Source organism: Serinus canaria, chromosome 1A (genome assembly GCF_022539315.1).
Source record: "Serinus canaria isolate serCan28SL12 chromosome 1A, serCan2020, whole genome shotgun sequence".
Classification (NCBI taxonomy): domain Eukaryota; kingdom Metazoa; phylum Chordata; class Aves; order Passeriformes; family Fringillidae; genus Serinus; species Serinus canaria.
In genome coordinates, this window is record NC_066314.1 from 56,129,638 (window position 1) to 56,149,833 (window position 20,196).

General features: G+C 41.5%; 2 protein-coding genes across 4 annotated transcripts in view; one reads left to right on the forward strand and one right to left on the reverse strand.

The window, feature by feature from the left end:
* GYS2 (glycogen synthase 2) overlaps positions 1-3,161 on the forward strand; it is a 41,789-nt gene extending 38,628 nt beyond the window's left edge. For all 3 annotated transcript variants that reach the window (XM_050969938.1, XM_050969939.1, XM_050969940.1), the window contains 2 exons: positions 569-649; positions 2,224-3,161. In XM_050969938.1, the coding sequence (XP_050825895.1) occupies positions 569-649; positions 2,224-2,445 (303 nt within the window). In that variant the 3' untranslated portion in view covers positions 2,446-3,161. The remainder of the gene's footprint in view (positions 1-568; positions 650-2,223) is intronic.
* Positions 3,162-6,330: 3,169 nt separating this feature from the next.
* Positions 6,331-10,641, reverse strand: SPX (spexin hormone). The gene is made up of 6 exons (XM_050969922.1): positions 10,636-10,641; positions 9,660-9,740; positions 9,453-9,510; positions 8,488-8,550; positions 7,740-7,823; positions 6,331-6,389 (listed from the first exon to the last, which is right to left on the reverse strand). Exons 1-6 carry the CDS (start codon positions 10,639-10,641, stop codon positions 6,331-6,333), a joined length of 351 nt encoding a protein of 116 aa, XP_050825879.1.
* Between the last annotated feature and the right edge of the window lie 9,555 nt (positions 10,642-20,196).

Sequence of the window (20,196 nt, forward strand, 5' to 3'; positions counted from 1 at the left end):
TAATGAGCTATTTTTTCCGTGCATGTGCTGCAAACTCAGGAATACAGTGGATCTAAAAATATTTTTGTAAAATTCTTAAATACCAGGCATCAGTGAGCTCATAAATGTTACTTCTCTGTCGCTGTTACACATGCTTCAGTGCAGTACAAAGTGACTTCGAATGAGCCTGAAACCTATGTGTAATACATATGCACACTTAAAAATGTAAATTTTCCTCATTAAAAAAAGCCCCAATTCTTTCCTGAGGGATGAAGAATACCGGTCACTACAGGTACAACAGGAACTACACTGACCAAGACAAGTTTTAGTTTCCATTTTAATACATCTTACAGACACCTTATTCAGTTTCTGTTCCAGACTTCTTTGGTGTGAATCTATCATGAATCTATCTCTCATCACTTCACAGTACAAGCAATGATATCAGCTGGATTCTGCTTATCTGAAAACACGTTTAGCCTTTGTTCAGCACCATCTTTTAGAAGATAACTAATTTTATGTTCCTTTCCCCCCTTGCTTAAATCTACCCTAGATTTCTTTGACTTGTAATGGCTTCTCTGTTTTGTTGCAGTATTACATGCATGCCAGACACTTGGCCCTCAGCAGAACATTTCCAGATAAATTTGAGATGGAACCAAGTGCTCCACCAAAGGTAAAGTCTGCTTTTGGAGATGAGTTCATTTTACCTGCTCTACAAGGAGAGAGAGGAAGGGTGTGAAGGAGAGGAGAGTTAGCAAGTCGGGGTTTAACTAAAGAGAATTAGGAACTCCTAATGAAGAGCTTAACAAGTTACAGACCAGTCTCCAGTCAGGAGTATGTCGTTTTGGGCTGGGACAGAGACAATTTTCCTCACAGTAGCGGGGCTCTGTTTTGGATTTGTGCTGAAAGCACTGCTGATAACACAGAGATTGTTTAGTTCTTGCTGAGCGGGGTTTGCACAGAGCCAAGAACTTTTCTGCTCCTCACCCACCCTGTCAGCGAGGGGCTGGGGGTGCACAGGGAGTTGGGAGGGGACACAGCCAGGACAGCTGACCCCAGCTGGCCAAAGGGACACTCCAGACCTTATGGCATCATGCTCAGTATGTAAAGCTGGGGGAAGAAGGAGGAAAGGGGGATGTTCAGAGTGCTGGCATTTGTCTTTTCAAGTCACTGCTACCTGTGATGGGGCCCTGCTCTTCTGGGGATGGCTGAACACCTCCTTGCTCATGGTAATTGGGGAATGAATTCCTGCATTTGCTTTGCTTGTGTGCACAGCTTGTGCTTTCCCTACTAAACTGTCTTAATCTAACCCATGAGCTTCCCCACTTTCCCCTTTTGATTCCCTCCTTGGCCTCTCCAGGAGGGAGCGAGCTGAGGCCATGTGGGGCTGAGTTACTGACTGGGCTTAAACCACAACCTTTTGGTATCAGAACACAGGGGTTACCTGCTGTGACCCAGGAACAGATGATGTAGACTGAGCTGGATGGGACCATGACACTTTGGACCAGCTGAGGAACTGGCCCTTGAAATTACTCTTGGAAGAGTGGCAGCTTCTCATTTTTTCTTCTGCTAAATGCCGTGGAGATGTTCTGCACCAACCAAATAGAGGGGAGCCGGGAAAGGGTGTTCTAGGGAAAGAAGGCAAGGTATTGCCTTCTTCTGAACATGGTGTGTTGGCTGGAGCTGCAAGGGGTCATTTTAAAGGCACACCTTCAAACAGTTCTTGCCTAGTCCAGATCAGCACCAATTTGAGGAGAGGCTGCTCAGAACAGTGTTACTTGAAAGCAAGCCTCAAAGAGCAACTCTTATTTTTTTAGTAAGAGAGGAGGTTCAGACCAAAACCCCTTGCTGGTTTTGCAGATGCTGACATTATAACTATTAAACTGTTTTGAATGTTCAGATTGAAACCTGAATTTCAGTAAGCATATTCTGACTACAGAGTACAGAAGGATTTTGTCCTGTGCTGATTGTTTTAAGGCTCAGTAATGATAGCCATATTTTGCAAAAAGCAATGCTGGAAGGGGCAGGATGTTGTTTATGGCACAGGGTAAACATCTCTGTCATACAAGTGTGTACTTACTGGCAGAGGAGGACTGAGGGGATCTGCGTTGAGGGAAGCTTAATTTTAGATTGCAGGGCAGGCCTTGCTTACATCTGACCACTGGCTTCCTCTGAAGTGATGGATTGCTGTATAAAACCAATCGAGGAGCTCAGCTGACACCTTCCTCTTGCTTCTGTCCCTGGCAGACTGAAGGTTTCAGGTTCCCCAGGCCTTCATCGGTGCCGCCCTCGCCCTCTGCCTCCCAGCATTCCAGCCCTCACCACAGCGAAGCTGAGGATGAAGATGATGATGAGAGATACGACGAGGATGAGGAAGCTGAAAGGGATAGGCAGAACATCAAGTCCCCCTTTTCCATTGGAGCCTTGCCACAAGGAAAGAAGAAGCAGCACGGAGAATACAGGAACTGAACTCGTTGCTCCCACCCTGGCATTGCTCCCCATCCACTCAGCAGTTTCTCCTGTAGCTTGGCAAGCTTTGTGTTAAGGACAGTGTGATGTAATTAGGGGAACCTTAATTGTTATTTGACCTACACTTTTGGAAAGTCTGATATTATTTCACCTTGAAAGTAGTGTAAATGACAATTTTTCTGTGCCCCTTTGAGGTAGAAGAGATTTTTCAGGCTTAATAAAACTAGAGAATGAGACAATCCCCTCAGGAGCTTATATAAACTGCAGATCATACCTTTGTCTGTGGAATCATCTGTATTAATCATAGTCTAGACAAATAGCTATATTTTGGGTATCCCAAAGGAATTTCTGCTTCATTTATGTTTCCCCTTTTCCCCTTCTAAACTAACATGAAATTTAAACCCGAGGTCAAAAAATTAGAGAAAAAAAAATGTTAGAATGGAGAAATATTTAAGAATACAATGGAGAAATATGGAAGAGTTTAAAAAGATACACTGAAAAGAAAATAGTCTTTCTTTTTCCTGATGCTGTTTATTGTAAGCTTACAGAACATTTTTTTACAACACACAGAAGTGTCTTAATCCCATGGTAAAACATACTTCCTGTGGAACAATAGAAAGTCTTATGCAGTGGGCATTTGAATTCTAGAGACAAATGAAGTAATCTTTCTGATGTTATTTAGACCCACAATAAACAGCAGACCATTTATTTTCTGATTCCTCTGGTATGTCTCTTTTATTTTCATCTTGTAGTAGAGTCTGAGTTTGTTAAGAAACTGGTTTGGGAGGAAATTAATGTAACTTGGCTAAAGGGAATGACAAAATTTCCTTGAGTGGCACCTTCCCCTGCGGACAAGAAGCCGCAGAGCAATGTGACAACATTCAAGGATCAGTAATTTCCATTAGTCCATGCTCTATTTTACTTCTTCTAGAAGAGACCTAATCCTAAAATAAAATGCTAAAAAACTTTAAGATGCAATTTTGAAAAGCACTTGAAACTTCAAAGTTCTTGGGGAATAACTGATCCTCACAACAAGAACTAAACATTTCATTTGCCTTACAGAAAACTTTTAGAAGTATTTCAGCTCCTAGAGATGCAGAGAGTGCCTGAACAGGCTCTTCAGAATCACATCTTGTCATGAAGAGGTTAGAGATCAATCTCTAATCTCTTGCTTTTCAAGTTTGTGCATCAAAAATTTTTCATGCTGCTCACGAAAAGACATTTCCAGAACTTTATTCATCCTGTCTGTCAGCAGGTAGGAGAATGTAAGCTTTGGAGGTATTTACCTTTCCTGTCAGTCTCAGGGGGAGCCTAGATGTCCAAGTTTGATTAGGCTCCTACCTTTCAAACACTTAACCAATGCTTGATGACATGCTTCTAACTATAGGCCACTTAGAATAAAAGTGTCAATGTGCCTATTTGTATTTTTGACCACTTAAAATCAGTTTTAAATCTGCACTTTCATTCTTGAGCTGATTCAGATACTTGAAAGAATATTCTCAGAAGTCAGGTTCCAGCTTTTATGGTAAAAATTTATTTGGGATTAAATGGAGTCCCAATTTCTTTAGCCATTTAAAAAGGTAATTCTTTAGCCATTTAAAAGGTAATTTAAAGCTTTAGCCTTAAAAGGTAATTCAACACTGAGTAATTTTTCATATAAAAGTCCTGAAAGCAAAGATGCTGCAAATCTTTTCCTTCCCACAGTTTACTATGTGGAGAACTGCATTTTGTGTTTCTTCCACAAAGTGCTCCTAATCAGAGTTCCCTTACAGAGTCAAAAGATGTCATGGCTGAGAGTCCCAAAGAAAGAACATAGAAAGGGCATATTGATTGAAAGTTGATGTTTCATAAATAAATTAAGAAATCTCTACTTATTGCTTGTATTCCAAAGCTCTGCTGTAGAGCAGGAAGGCTGTGTGTGTTTCAGCCCACTCACATGCTTTGAGCACCTTCCTGGTGTTACAAAGTGCTCAGCTTTGGGATAGGACTAATCCGAATTCTCAGATTCAGGTCCTGCAGTGGCCAAAGTGACCTCTGCCCCACGCCTTGGACTCGTGTTAGCTGTGCCTTGATTCCAGGATTAACCATTAGTAACAAGGCAGTTTATCTACAGCAAAACACTTCTGTATGTTGAATTTATAGCATTGGAGGAGCAGCTTCTCATTCAGCCACAGCAGCAGATTGCCTAAATTAAGTGCCACACATTCCCAACACATGACAAAGTTGGTAGCAGCTATCTGTTACATACGGGATTGACTTCCAGATGGAAATCACTGGGGTTTCACAAACAGCTCACCAGCAAGGCAGAAGGTCTGCTCTGTTTCATGGTATTTGTGAAGAATTGTTTAAGCTTGAGACCTTAAACCAGGAACACACACAAAAATCAGTCAGCCGGGAATAGTGTGGGTACCGTTTCTGTATCACTGGGACAGGCAGAGGCATGTAAATTTCAGGACACCGATAAAACAAAGGATGCATAACCCCTCTACTTTATCTTTTCTAGTGGAAAGTGTCCCAGCTCATATCAGGGCATTTGGAACTGGATGATCTTTTGGGTCCCTTCCAAACTAGGCAATTGTCGGGTTATGTTCTCTGATTGCATGCTACTTTTTGTCTGAGCACTGACTGATGATCCTGTAAAACATGCTGGAAAATCACTTAGATGCACTTGAGATATTCCAGATCTGCTGAAAACAAAGAGGAGCTAAATTACTGAAAGGATTCAGGTGGATACCACTGCTCTTGAGGTGAAGCTCATCATGAATGTTCTGTCCTACAACAAACACTGCCATTGGAAGATATATCAGTGCTTAAAAATGAACAAAACAGGGCACTTTGCTTTCACCAGTTCCTCAGTGAAGTGATAGAGATTATAAACAATGACTGAAAGTGCCCCCAACCCCATGAAATAAATTAATTCCTCTGTTCCTTCAGCTGGGTTTCTTTGTCTTGAGGTAAAGCAGCATCATAGTTAGTGTGAGAGTTAATCAGCAGTATTATGAGAAAGATCAGGGGAATTCAACATTAAAAGATGAAGAGCATGACTAGAAGGTTAAAAAAATAAAACAGTTCTTGGACACAGAAATCATGTGGCTATTCTTTAATTACATCAGAACTACAGAGGGCTTTCCAGTAAAACCACAGAACTACATAAATAATACAACCTTATCAGCACAGAATGATAATTAACAGATTTATGCTTAATTCCAGTTTGGCAACTCAGAAAGAAAGAACAAAAAAGTACAATCACAATGCAGTCGTTAATGGAGCCCTGATAATGCAAGACCTGTCCCCAAACTGTCTTTATGTGCTGGGACTTGCTCAGTAGGATTATTCAGAGTATTTCTGCAGGAGTGGACTGCTGTGCTGACTGATAGCTGCCAAAGAAAAATTTAAAAGAAAAAAAAATCTCCATTTTTGCAGTCACAGCTAGCTGGAATGTTTTTATATCTCACTGAATTTATTGACCATCAGCAGCCTACAGGGCCACACGTGAAGTGGGAATGGAATCTGTCTGTCTCAGAGTTCAAAAAGCTTCACTATTCAGCTGAGTGGAAGGTGGTAAAAAGTTTCCAAATGACAATTGAAAAACTTTTTAATGCAGTTGTCCAAAAAGACAGTTTTAATTATCTTTTCAGGTGAGATGGTGCCATGTATTTTAAATTTCAGATGAGACATACAAAGTGCTCTGAAGAAAGCACAAACTTTACAAATGTTTTCCTTCTCTGAACTAGTACCTTTTAATCCCTTTGCATTCAGAATTTTGCAATGTGAAAACGCCTCCCCCTTTGGGAACTTCAGTGAAAATGGATGAAACACTTTACTTACACAAGTTATGCTTTCAGGTTCAAAGCTGTACAAATGTTAAAGACATTTTAAATAATTTTACCAATTTAATAGACTGTCTGTTAGGTAGCCAGGGTGTTCACTGTTTTCCTCTTCCACTGTAAGACAAGACACAATGGGGAGAAATAAGTTGTAGATGAAGGAAAGTTCAGCCAGCCAAAGTTTTCAGCTTTCAGATGTGCCTTAGGCACAGATTCAGTGCAGTGTGACTGCTCAGCTAAGAGAGGCAGCATTTCTAAAAACAATCATGTCTTCTCTCATTTTTAAATGTAGGAATTTTTCTGTTTGCTGAAGAAGAAAACTACAAACCATGTCCAGAGGGGTAAGTTAGCACATAGCAAAAAAAAAATCATGCTGAAGAAAATCATGGATTTGCTCTTCATTTGTGCATTGCTCTCAGTCAGGTCTAAAATCAGCTGATCTGAAAGTGCATGGCTTACCCAGGTTTGACTGATTATTTCCTACCACAGAGATGGAAATGTTATTCCTCTTAGCTTTTTTCAAACAAACTGTCAGTTCTGCTTATCTCCCTCAGATATCTCACCCTTTTTTCTCTTTTGCTGTCCATCTCCCCTGCTATAGCAACAACAGGTAGGAAAATACCACTAAAATTTGGAAAAATCCACCTTCAGAGGATTTTGTGGGCATGCAAATGACACTTTCACTGATTTAACTTTAGAAGTGCTTGTATATTTTGTCCAAAGCACTATGCTCATTTTTTATTCTGCCTTTTTCTCTTTCCAAAATGTCACTGATTTTTTGGTTTGGTTTGGGTTTTTTTTGTTTTTTTTTTTTTTTGTGGTGTTTTTTTTGTTTGTTTGTTTGTTTTTTTGTTTTGGTTTTGGTTTTTTGTTTTGTATTTTGGTTTATTTGTTTGTTTGGTTTTGGTTTGTTTTTTGTTCCCTGCCAGGGCAGGGAAGAAAGGGCTAAGCACAGAGCCCCAGCTCCATTTCCCAAGGAAAAAAAAAGTCTGTTGTAGCTGAAGAGGTGACAGATTTAAGGGCAGAGGACATGGAGAGCAAAGGTTTAGAGTCTCAGCCTGGTGATATGAAACCAACAGCTCCTCTCCTGGGGTTCCTACGGATTCTTTTAAACTTTTGCACCAAATCCAGTGGAGGAATAAAATTTTCACAAGCAAGCAATATACTATAGAAAAAGTTACCCCAGAAAAGATTTGGGGGGAAAAATTCCATTGAAAAATAGCTATTCCCTTGAATCCAAACCAGTAAAACATCCAAAGAGAAAATTCAAAGCAGAATATACAAATATTTACCTGCTATCATTATGTGGCTCATGTTGTAATCTGTGTAAATGTGCACTCCAATAGAGGGCTCTCTGCTGAACAATGTCTCAGTCCAAAACAGACCTTCTAGATTAATTTTCTAGTAAATGAAATACTGAAAAGCCACTTTAGAAAATAGTCAGAGTAAGACAGAGCACACATTTACCTTCTTGCACTTTCTGTAAGGAAGTAAGGAACAGTGCAGCCGCTTCAGGAAGAGATAAAGGATTTGTGTTATGGCTGCGTGTTTCTAGAATGAGAAAATCAGAGATGCATGGTTTGTTAGTGTCTTATGGCATTTCTTTACTTTATTCTTTGCTTTTTTAGTCTTTCTATAACTAGAGACTCAAAGACAGGAAAATATTGTCTCCTTCATTCTATAATACTCCCTGCTCAAAACCAGCCTGGTAATTAACACGAGAGATTAGCAATCTTTTTAAAAGGGAGGTTATTTCAAAGTCCCTCGGAAGGTAAAAAGAATATTTTCTTTTTTTGTAAGTTCCTGACTTTTTTACAACATCGTGTTCTTTCCAGAAACCTTGCCTAGTGTAGATTGATGACGTCTGCTTCTGTTATTTGTCGCTTCAGCACAATTCATAGCTTGATTTGGTTTTTTTTTCCCAGTGCAAAAAGAAAGTCTAAAGCACTGATGAAAATTCCACTTAGCAGCTAAGTCAGTCTGGAAATTATGTAAATGAAATCACACAGGTGCACCAGAGAGGAAGGTCAGTCTTTGTCATGTGCTGGCTGGAATGAAGGGACTAAAAAGAGGGGGTTTGGTTGTTTCCTTGGCTGTGATTCCAGGAAAACAAATCCCCTCCAATTCCAGGGATTTCTCCCAAAAGCTGGGGAGGTGGATGGGCTCCACAGCCCCTCCTGGGATGGGCTCCACAGCCCTGTGCCGATGGACTCACCAAGCTGCACTCTGTCATACAGGTCCTTCCTCTGGCTCTCATCTGTGACAAAGCGACGTCCCTCTACAAAAGCAGTGAGACAAGGGTGAAAACAACCCCCAGACTTGTTGTAATTCCTACTTCAGAATCCCTAAAGGACTCTCTTCAATTTTGTATGTGGTCCAGAGCCCTCAATCTCATTGCTGGACTATGATGTATTGCCTTTTAAATTGTATTTTTATTAAAGAAAAAAAAAAAAGAAAAGGAAAAAAAGAAAACCCCATCCCAAATCCCAAACTAACAAAATAAAATCACTCTGCTTCCTGTGCATCAATAAGAATGATAAAAAGCTCAGTAGGAAGGTAATACAATGCATTATTCATTTGGAAGAATTTTTAAAAAATAAAAAAAAGAGTCAAAATCTTCACTCCTATTAATAGAAAAAATTGTATTAATGTCACTAGAACTTTCAGTTATATCTACAGTTGTTTGGAGCTTATATTTGTTTTATGTTGCAATTATTTATATTGTCTTTCTTTTGCATTTCTCTCAGGATTATGACTTTCTTTTTTTTTTCTTATTCACAGGGAGCTTTTTTTCCTCCTCTCTTCAAACTTGCCCTGCCTGATATCTTTTAATTTTAAGTCAACAATTCAGAATCCAATTTTTCATATTAATATTTCTGTTCTATTTGATGATTTGGAACAAAGGACAACATCTCTAACTGAGTACAGGATCTGAGAATATCCTGAATGGCAAGGACCCACAAGGAGCATTGAGTCCAACTGAGAAGTGAATGGCCTGTACAGGGAGCAAAGGTGTGACCATGACATAATTAACACCCTGCAATTAGCACATCCTCCCTGCAAGCCTCAAAACTTCTACCCCACAGCATCCTCAGGATCTCCTGCTTGTGTGGAACCAAGGAATAATCTGGGAGGGGGGTGGAAATTATCTCCTCAAAGTGGAAAGAGCTCAGGACTTACGTGCACCCTTCAAATAGAGCATGGCCTGAGGAGTCCAGTTTCTCCTTTGGAAATGAGCCTTTATGCCAAATAAAAAAAATTAAAAAAAAAAAAAAAAAAGGAGGGAAAAGAGACATGTCAGCATTCCTTGCCATTGCTAATTAGTGGAAATACTTAATGGCACCAAGCTCTGAGCTTCATGAGCTCCAGCCTGGGCTCCAGCCTCACCTGAGGGGCACTCCAGGAGAAGGCGACGAGGGACGCTGCCAGGAGCAGCGCCAGGGCAGACACTGAGGGTTTATGCAGCCCCTGTGCACAACAGAGAACCACAAGGTGCAGGAAGAGTCTTTCACATCTGCACATCCTCCCAACTTCACATCTAAATGTGAGGGTGTGCCCAGCTGCTGCCTTGTCCCTGTCTTGCTGCCAAACCTCCTTTTGCTCAGGGGGCGTTTCAGTGCATGCTGATCTGATCAGAGGATTAATCCTAAATTCAACTTTCTTCTTTTTACTCAAATCCGTTCCATCCTGCTGAGAGCTGCCATCAAGGCGAGCACTTTTTGTGGTCCTATTTACAAGGACATCAGATCCTCCAGAAATGAGGATAATCTACAAACTAATGGGTAAAGATGGTATAAAATCTACCTTGATTTTACCAAACCATAGACAACAAGCAAATGTAGGGGGCTTGTCATTCCAAACAAACAAACAAACCAAGAGACACAATCTCTACTTCCTCAGGTTAAAAACAAAGGTAAAAATGTTTTAAATTTAGCCTCCTATCAATCTCAACCATGATTAAAACAAGTCACAGGACAGGGTTTTTTTGTTCTTGGAGTTTGTTCACTGATACAGCACATGCAAATGGAAGCATTGAGCATGAATCCTCTGTTGGATTCAAGTTGCACCTCTGCTAAAACCATGTTATTATTCATGTATTGGTAACAGTGATGGGCACAGAAAATCTAACTGTATGTTTCACAGTGGTTCGTTTCATCCTGGGTTTGAGAGGTTATACTATTGGTGTATTTTTAATGCAGCTGTTTAAAATACATAAAATATATCTATGTGTGTATTTCTGTCAGGTTATTTTAAAGGAAAATTTCTTAAGCCCCATGCAGTTCCTAAATATTGCACTCACATGAAAAAGAAAGCATTAATTGCAAACTAAATGTTCCATACAAACCAAAAAATTCTCCCTTACCTTCATACTTATCTCAGTAACAAACCTTCAGTCTTCTTTCCTTGGGATGATGTGTGACAAGATCTCCTTCCTACATGGCCAGGGGTCCCTTTTTAAATCTTCAGAGTGGAGATGCCCTCCCCTTCCGTGGCAGGGCGGAGGAGTCTGAAGGGATCTCTTGTCAGCCCTGTAGATGGAGAAGCAGAAGGTCTGATGACTCCTGAGGGAAACCTGCAGCCTTGCAGGAAGTCCTGACTGAAATGATTGAAAGATGGATGCACTTGGTGATGCACCCCATTAAACAGGTGAACACCTCCTGAATACATCAGCATCAGCCCTGTGTGTTTGCAATGCTCACCTTGCTGCTGGATGATCAATAATCACAGCCAGAGTGGGTATTAATATGGATGGTGGGAGTTTACCCAGGATAATCTACAATAGATCAGATTAGCATCCATTGTGGGAGCTGGAAAAGCTGGTAAATTACTTGCCAGCATCAAGAAAAAAGTGCCTTACCCAGTGTCACTAGCTTGAAGTTATTCCTTGCATACTTTCAGAGGTTGTAGTCTGTGGTTTGATTCTCTAATGATCTTTTGCATCTAGTTTTCTTACACACAAGTAAAACTATAAAGCTCAACAACTGCAACAACAAAAAAGACCAAAAATACCCAATCAATCCTGAACTCCTAATAGTCAGAAACACTTTTCTGTCCCATGGATTGGCTGGAGTAAAAGTCCATGGGCTTGAATAGGTTAAAGAGTGGAGCAGTGAACAGAAAGAAAGGCAGGGATCAGGGAAGTCATTTCCATGAGCTACTTCTGGGTGATTGTTGGGCTCATTGCAGTCATGGAGAGTTGGTTTGGTCCTCAGGCCAAGAGTTAATCACACTTGATGCCTGGCCTTGCTCACTCTGTAGCCAGGGTTTTCATCTCTCCTCTGTCACCGACATGGTTTATGAAAAATCCTTTACTTAGAATCTTTCATCTCCTGAGAGCTGAGAGGCCTCAGGAACAAACTGTAAACAATTCTTATCTGCTGCTGTGGAATGCAACAGGGGATGTCTGTGATTGGCCCCGTCAGACTGTTTGCAATTAAGAGCCTATCACAGAAAACCTCTCCGGCCGTCTCGGGCTGGGAGGACACATTCTTTTTCTATTCTTAGCATAGCAAGTAGTGAAATCCTTCTCTCTCTTCTTTTAGTATAGTTTTTATATATTATATATCATATAATAATAAATCAAGCCTTCTGATACATGGAGTCAACTTTGTCGTCTCTTCCCTCATCTTGGGACCCCTCAAAACGGGGTAACACTCCTCCTGTACTTTTTCCTTTGTAAACTCGATGGAAGCAGAAGGAGAAACAAAGCAAAGAGGGAGGTGGAAATTTGCTGACTGGAAGATTGGCCAATGGAAAGTTTACTGCAGCAGCCTCACAAACACGGCCAGCCCATGGTGTGACAAAAATCCAGGTTAGGCCATGCATGTGACAAACACCGGCTCATGGGTGTGGAGTTGGAGGAGGAGGGTGCAGACAGGCACTGCTGCTGCTCACTGTGAGCTCCTCCCTGCATTGTGTGTCTGCGGACACTGCTCCAAAGCACATGAAGCTGCAATTGCTGTTCAGTTTTTGGGGCTATCACTCTGTTCTCTACTCATGCCACACAGAATTGCTCACTGAATCTACAGAATTGCCATCAGCTGCAGAGGCAAGAAAGCAGAGGGAAGTTCAGGTTTTGGTCTCAAGCAGCTCCTCTGGTGGCTGGCCGCTGCTGTTACGCTTTATAAAAGGCCATGCCCTGATGCATTCGAGCAGAGGCCATTCCACTTGCATCAGTTCACTAGGAAGTTTCTCTTCCCTGCTCTTTTCCCTGTGCTCTGACAGATGAGGGACATTTCTTGATGGTGCTTAACCCTTGGCCTTAGAAGGGGGCTGTGCATTTCATCCAGGACACATTTAACATGCAGAGGCTTGGAAAAGGTAAAGCTACTCCCCTACTGCCTTCTGGAGTGACTTCAGATCTTCCTGTTATGCACAGACCACGAGGCTGGAATCAAAACATTCAGCTGGGCCTGTGAAAATTAACCCCCTGCCTTTGGGATTGGCAGTGTGAAGTATAATTTCTTCTGGATGGTTCTCCTCATGGTAGGAAACGTTTCTGGCACTGAAAAGAAACCCTGCTTTTCCTGCCACTGGAACGAAACAAGATAACCCAAAAGAAAAAAGGGGGGAAACCAGCTCAGCCCCTCCTGTTGCAGCTAGGGAGAAGAGGAGGAGAAGGGGAGGCATGGAGAAAAATGCTGTAGGAAAACACCTTCAGTTTTTCTTGTGACCATTTGACAAAATCTGAGAGACTCTGACTTGGTGTTGCTGGAGTCTCAGGAGTCTCTCTTCCAAACCTGCCTGTATTCTAAGTCCCCTGGGAATCCTTGTAGAGATTTGGGCTTGTTTGAAGCTGCCTGGAGGGCAGCAGGGAGCTAAATTGAGCAGATCAAAATCTGAACTGCCTTGTTATGGGACAGGTGAGCAGCAGTTCAAGAACAAAAGCAGGATCTTGACAGCATCATCTTAAATTAAATGGTTTTATTGCTGTACCATCAGATGCCTCGGTGCCGCCATGGTGTCTAAAAGTCAGGAGTTTAGTCACTACCTGTAGCAAGAGACAGTTGACCTTGACCTTTCACATCAGGTGAAATGAACCCAATCTCAAATTCCACTTCCATAATGGTTTGGGGCGTCGGGATTTTTTTTATTTTCCAATGGTTTTTATTTTTCCCCTAAATTGTCTGTGTCTTTATGACTTATGGTTCTAAATCCATTTATTTTTCCTATGATTGCTGACTCCAAGTTGCTTCGGCTTTCAAACAAGAGCGTATTTCAGAAGCTTCTCCTTGGAAGTCTACAAGGAGTCTGCTTGCAGAACAAAGAACTCCAGGTTTGTCAATTCTACCTCGGGGATCAAAATTTAGGAGAATTGGCTTCTCCCTTCAAAGCTTTTTTTTTACTGTGCTTCTATGAAAAGGTGGCCATCTCACCCTTCCCAGAAATCCAGCCACCTCTAGGATGGTGTATGGCACACAGCTGATTAGTAACCAGGGACAGGAGGCAATGTTTTGGGAAGGCAGTGCAGGTACTGAGACTGTTTGCATTCGCAGAAGAACTGTGGCTCTGTGTGGGCACATGTGAGTTCGTACTCTTGAAAAACAAAGCCGCCTATAATTGGGTTATGGATCACAACACACCAAAAAGCTGTGGCACTTTGGGATGATGAGCTGTGCACCAAACCTTCGTTGTCAGCGCTGCCATTTCTCAGCTGATTCACCTGGAGGAGGAAGGGGCTCTGGCATGTAATCAATATCCTGAGAGAGAAAAGTAGAGGGAAGCTTGCTATAGCAGCAGGACCCCTTATTAGAAAGAACATAACCTATTGTTTTTTGAGATGATCTAAAGGGCACAGGCTGCGTATCCTGATGCTGTAAGTGATACAAAGATGATTTGTGGCATTGAAGTTCAGTGCAGAGGTGAGGGGAAAATGTTCTCATGTGCTGGAGTTTTAACCAATGGGGTCAAACTTACCTCACTGACTTGCATCACTACCATGCACCTTCCCAAATGTTTCCCTGGAAATATTGGATACAGTCACTGTATCCTGGTAAGGGCAGCAGTGATCCATGGCTTGGTCCTGCGGAAAAGGTGCAGCTGGGGTGTGTGTAGGTGGTCACTGGGTACATCAGCAAACGCTGGTCCTGTCAAGGTATAAATCTCCCAGCACTTATGACCTTTGCTTTGTGCTTATTCTCATTTCCTTTGGGATTTTTTTTCTCTTAGTTTGGTAACTCTCTGGGAAACCCATCCCACTTGTGTCTGGCACCTGAGCAGCACCTAGCACAGTGTACTTCTGGCTCTTACATGCTGCTGTAGCACCATAAAAGGCTACAGAAATGTCATGGCAGAGCCTGCAAAGTAGGAAATTACAAAGCATTTTGCATTTCATTTGCAGTAAGTTACATAGTAAGGCAAGCTTTCTACCAGCAGCAAAGTGAAATATAGATTGCCCTGGAAGGATGTTGATTTGTTATCACTGAGAAACTCAGAGAATAGATTGGACAATCCTTTCTTAGGACTCATTGCCCAACTGATCCTGCCCAGACACATGGTTATAAAGCAGATGACTTCTTTCTTTTGGGCTGTTTTTTTTGTTTCTGTAATCTTTTGAAGCTGATTCTGGACTTTAACCCCATATATCCCACTCCGACTAAGGGGAAATTGGTGTACAAACTCCGTATTTGCCCTGTAAAACCCATTGACCAAAACAATCCAATCTGCAATCCATCAATACATTTTATGCCACAGGAACTTGTTTTTCAGTGTTATTTTCATAACAGACCTTAATTTATAGAAGCATGGAATAGTTTGGGTTGGAAGACACCTTTAAAAGTCATCTAGTAGGGATGTCTTCAATTCACCAGGGAAGGTGAATTTTCATGGTACAGCTCTGAAGGGCAGAGATACTCTCTGGTGTAAGCCAGGTGCATGATTGGAGAGGCCAACAGTTGCTGGCCCGAATTTATTTGACTATTCTATTGCACATTGAGCCCCACAATGTCTGTGGGTGCATTTCAAGCCCTGCAGATCTGCTGGAGAAGCTTTTTGTCTTTTCTCTAGACTGTATAAGAAGAACGGTGCTAGAAACTCTTGAGGTGGAGAACAAGGTGTAGAAAATGCAGTCTGTCAGAGATCATGTCAGAGATCATCTCACACAAGAGAGGTAACAGGGACTTTGCTGAGGACTAATGTGAGAGCAATGCTGCAGCCAGGTCCAGGTTCTACTGGTCTCACAAGTGTGTTTGTGAAAGAGAAGCAGCTTCAAGGGATAATTATAAGTAAAATTTAAATCTATTATGTGGGGTGTTTGAAAGCATCAGGAAAGAGTAGAAATCCACAAATTTTTGAAAGGTGTAAGCATATCAGAAAGAGGTGTTACTTCTGAAGTTCAGTGAACCACAGGGATGGCACAAGAAATTTTTTTTCCAAGCAATGGACAAGTCTGAGGCAAACACAAGGTGGAAAGACCATCTGAAAAAACAGTTTTCTCCAGTCTGCAGGCTGGAAAGGTAATGTGGCCATCAAAGAATGGGCATTTGCAGCGTAATTTAGCTGAAGCCATAGAGCTCTTCAGACAGGCAGGCTCTACTGCGTGTCTTGATAATTTATTACAAAGAAGGGAATTATTTAAGTGTCCTAATGAATTTTCTTTTCCACAGAACTAAGGGCAGAGATGACAGTTAACAGAGAGACTATTTAATACACTACCAGCTCAAGAGACTTCAGCACTTTCTTCTTTTCAAAAGTGGTGAGAGTGATCAAATCTATACAGCTCCCAGATTCCCTGTTGCAACTCTCAGAACTTAGGAGAGATCTGCTCCTGCCTGAAATTTTGCTGTCGGTGGGAAAAGCAGGAAAGAACTGCTAATAGAATGAGAAACACCCCAGGAAGCAGAGTTTTGACACAGCAATAACTTATATCACAACATTCCTTGCTCTTTTAAACAACAATTAGAAGAGCAGGGAGCCTTCAAGTTGCACTGAAATTACAGACAATTAATTTAAGAGCTGCAGGAGAGATGGGAGGTGGGGGGGTGGGAAGTAAAAAGGCCAGGAAGCATGAGCCTGATGCTTGATTAGAACCTGGTTGCAGCTGGTGGACCCTCTCAGCTGAGGGCTGAGTGGCAGCAGCGGTACCTTGTAAAGCTGATTTTCCAGCAGAGCCCTCTGCTCATTTAAACACTGAAGTTCAGGTAATTCCTGCTCCTCAGAGAAGCAGCTGAAGTAGCTGTGCTGTCTCCTTCAGAGGAAAAAGAGACTTTTTTTTTTTCCCACCTGCTAGTGTAAGTATAAGGTCTTGGGCTGTGTTGTTTGTTGTGTTTTGTTTTTTGGGTTTTTTTTGTTTTTTTTTAAATTGTTTTATTGCAGGGGAAAAAAATCAAATACCTTTTAATAGAATGTTACTTTGAGCTGCTTGAGGGCCCTTGTCTGCCTAAAGAACAGTCCTAAACTAATCACAGGATATTTTGATTTTAACTTAAAGGTAATTCATCCATCTCTTTAGAGATAATACATCTGTAATAATGACTTTCTAATACAGAAGATTGCTTTCACTTCCTGGCATTTATTTGAAGAATGAATCTTTTAAGTGAGGCATAGTTAAAAAGTAGTGTCTTCTCTAAATTTGCTCTCAGCTTCTTTTAGTCTTACTTTTTGAAGTATTCCTTTGGCTAAGGAGATGTTCATTAGAGTAAATGTTATTACTTGTAGAAATAGTAGAAAAATAAACTTAGAGCTCTTGCCTCTGCTTATATAAACTAAGTTGCTGCCCTGCAGGCAGCCTGTAATAAACTAGCTTCAATTAAACACTTAGTATTTATGTTTATTTCTATATTAATAAGTACTTATATGTAATTTGATTCCTTGCTTCAAAAGATTCTATAAGTGTTAAGTGCTAGTGAAGCCTGCTGCTGTTTTGGGGGAAAGGAATTAATTTTTATCAATTAAAAGAAATCACTTAGAATCTGATTCTTGGGAGCTTCACCCCGCTTCATTGGGTATGTTATTACTATTTAATAATATAGCTCCCAGCTGATCAGTTCAGGTGGTTACAATGTACAGGGTAGACATGGGAACCTCACTGGGAATGAGGATTTATCTGTGCAAAATGAACCTCCTATGCCTCAGTCACATGCAAACATGATTATCTTGTAGGAAACACCTTTGAAATGTTGCCTGGGAGACTAGATAATAAAAATACACACAGGATGAGGTGCCTCTGTAGGGCATATTTCTTGTGTAATTCCCAGTGTGGCACCATGATAGCTGTGGCTGATTAGTACAAGCAACACTGGTTTTTGGAGATTTTTTTGGTTTCGTAGGCTCACAGAAATGCTGAAAGATTTGTTGGTCTCACTTTTTCTACCTCACCCCTGCCACTCCCAGTACAATTAAAGTGCTTCCTTTAACTTAGAAAGTCCTCTGCTAAAAACTTTCTTCAGTTTTATTTTCATTCCACCTTACCTACTTGCCATGGTTATGGTATTTAAGAATAAGCAGTGAGATTTCAGGAAGTATTGCTGTCTTTCTTCCCCAACATTTCCACATCAGCTTCTAGTTCCCCGGACAACCAAGTGTCCTGGCTGAAGGTATCTGTCACAGCTGATAAATGGAAAAAGGAGTTTTCAAAGCCCTGGATGCCAAAGCTCTAAGCTGGCTGCTGAGTGGGAAAGTTGGCATAAAATATGTGTGTGTTGATCACCCTGACTCTCATATCTCGTGTCTGTTCTTTCCAGATATTTGGCAAGGGGAGGGAAATGGAGGAGTCTTTTCAACGTGGCGCTAAGAAGCGGCACCACAACCCAGTGGACAGCATCTGCAGGAAGATCAAATCCATCCAAAGGATGGACCAAGTCTCCAACCCGGCCTTGCAGATACCAAAATTTCAGACCCGGAACTTCGACAGCCTACAGAGCAATACTAAAAACAATCTGGAAGAACTGCTGGAAGGGAGAAGCTGCAGCAGTGGTGAGAGCTCACCCTTGGTCAGCTCTGGCAGCGACAGCGTTTTCACTACGCCCTTGCCTGGTCTCAGGGCCAGCTCTGAGTGCCAGGCTGCAAACTGCGCCTATTCCATCCCGGAGGGCACCGAGACATCCAGCAGCTGGTGGGTGCCTTCCTCTGCCATGGAGAGCTCTTCTCCGTTCCGCTTTGGAGCCGGGGGGGCCGGTGCCCAGGGCAAACCCTGTGCTTTGGCAAATGCTGAACCCAAAGACGTGCGGCCCAAGCAGAAGTATCTGACATCAACTCCAAACTTGTATTTCTTCACATCTGAGAAAAAGCCAGGAAGTGCTGTGGTCCAGCCTCCTGTGCCAGAGACATTTCCTTCAACTGAACGAGGTAAAAATACTGAAGAAAAATGCCCTCTAAGTTGGAATTCTAGACATCTGAACATTCGGTCTATGTAGATGACATTTATTTATCACTTAAACTGGTGAAAAGCATTTTAGTAGCGCTCAAATCTAAGACTGCAAATAGAGCTGAGGCAAATCTTAAATTTTCTCTAAAAAACATTAGTGTGAGTGTAAAAAGTGAGTAAGTAAGAAAGCAAAACTTTTTGGAATTTGCTAGTTCATTTTTGGTTCAAGAGAGAAAGGTATTTTTAATAGTTTAAGAGACTGAGACTGCTATTTGGCTAGTACTAAACTTTTTTTTTAATAGCCAAATTTTATTTGGCTCCTTATTTAGCCTATGATTTGTCTATCAGATGGATTTTGGAAGATACAGGAGTTTTGGTTTTGCTCTTAGTTTGGGGTGGTTTTTTTGTGGTTTTGAGGAGTTTTTTGTTTGTTCTCTGCTTCTGTCCTGGAAAGCTCCCCTTTATTGCTCTGTAACCAAAACCCACACCTCTTTCAGCCGGCAAGATACATGTCCAGATGAATGTTACATCAGGGAGCCTGGAGGCCTTTGGGGGTGATGTGTCTAAAGGAGACATGTGAGTCCATTTAAGCAATTCTTTCTCAGCATGTAGTACTCCTGGCTTTGAACCACTTGAGAGAAATTCCAAGAGCCTTGGTTTTGGAACACTAACCTTGAAGATTTTAATGCTCACCTCAGTCTGCAGGAGCTCTTGATGCTGTCACCTTCTGCTCACACTTGAAATCCAACCAGTGTTTTTTCCTGATTAGATCTTGGTGCTTCTGTGTCTGTTTGCCTTTTTAATCTGTGGTCAGATGTTTGTCATATCCTTACCTGTTTAAACTCGTTTCTTCTCTCCACCAGTTTCTTAGTTGTCTGATGACATGAGACATGACCTGAAAGTCTGGTCTTGCATTTTGTTTGGGGTATTTTTTCTTATGATAGGGAGTTTGAAGTGGGGGCTTTTTTGTTTGGTTGGTTTTTGGTTTTTTTTTTTTTTTTTTTGGTAGTAGTAGCAATGAAGTCTGTGATTTGGACTGTTAATGGCAAAGCACTTAACAAAGAGCAGAAGTTTCATTTGTAGTTTATGCCTAGTCAGAAATTCAACATCTGCTCTCTAAAGCTTCTCTATAATTTCTCAGTCTCAAAAGAATGCTCCTTGTTGAAGTTTTGGTTGAAAGGACAAAAGGGGGGATGTCTTCGGGGAGAAGAAAGGACCCAGATATTGCAGAGTGAATACAGAAGCATCACTAGTGGCTCAAGAGGTGATTAGCAAAATCTTAAAGCACTCTCATGCAGACATCCACCTGTGGCACTTTTTGACAGCAAACTCCAGTTGTAGGGAGCAGAAAAATGCTTAAAACCAAAAGTTATTGTGTCACCGACGTGTTTTATGAAAAATCCTTTCCTTAGGATTTTTCCCCTCCTGAGAAACTGAGAAGCCTCAGGAACAAACTGTAAACAATTCTTATCTGCTGCTGTGGAATGCAACAGGGGGAATCTGTGATTGGCCTCATCAGGCTGTCTCCAATTACGGGCCAATCACAGTTCACCTGGCTGGCCGGTCTTGGTCTGAGAGAAGACCTTTGTTATTCATTCCTTTTCTATTCTTAGCTTAGCC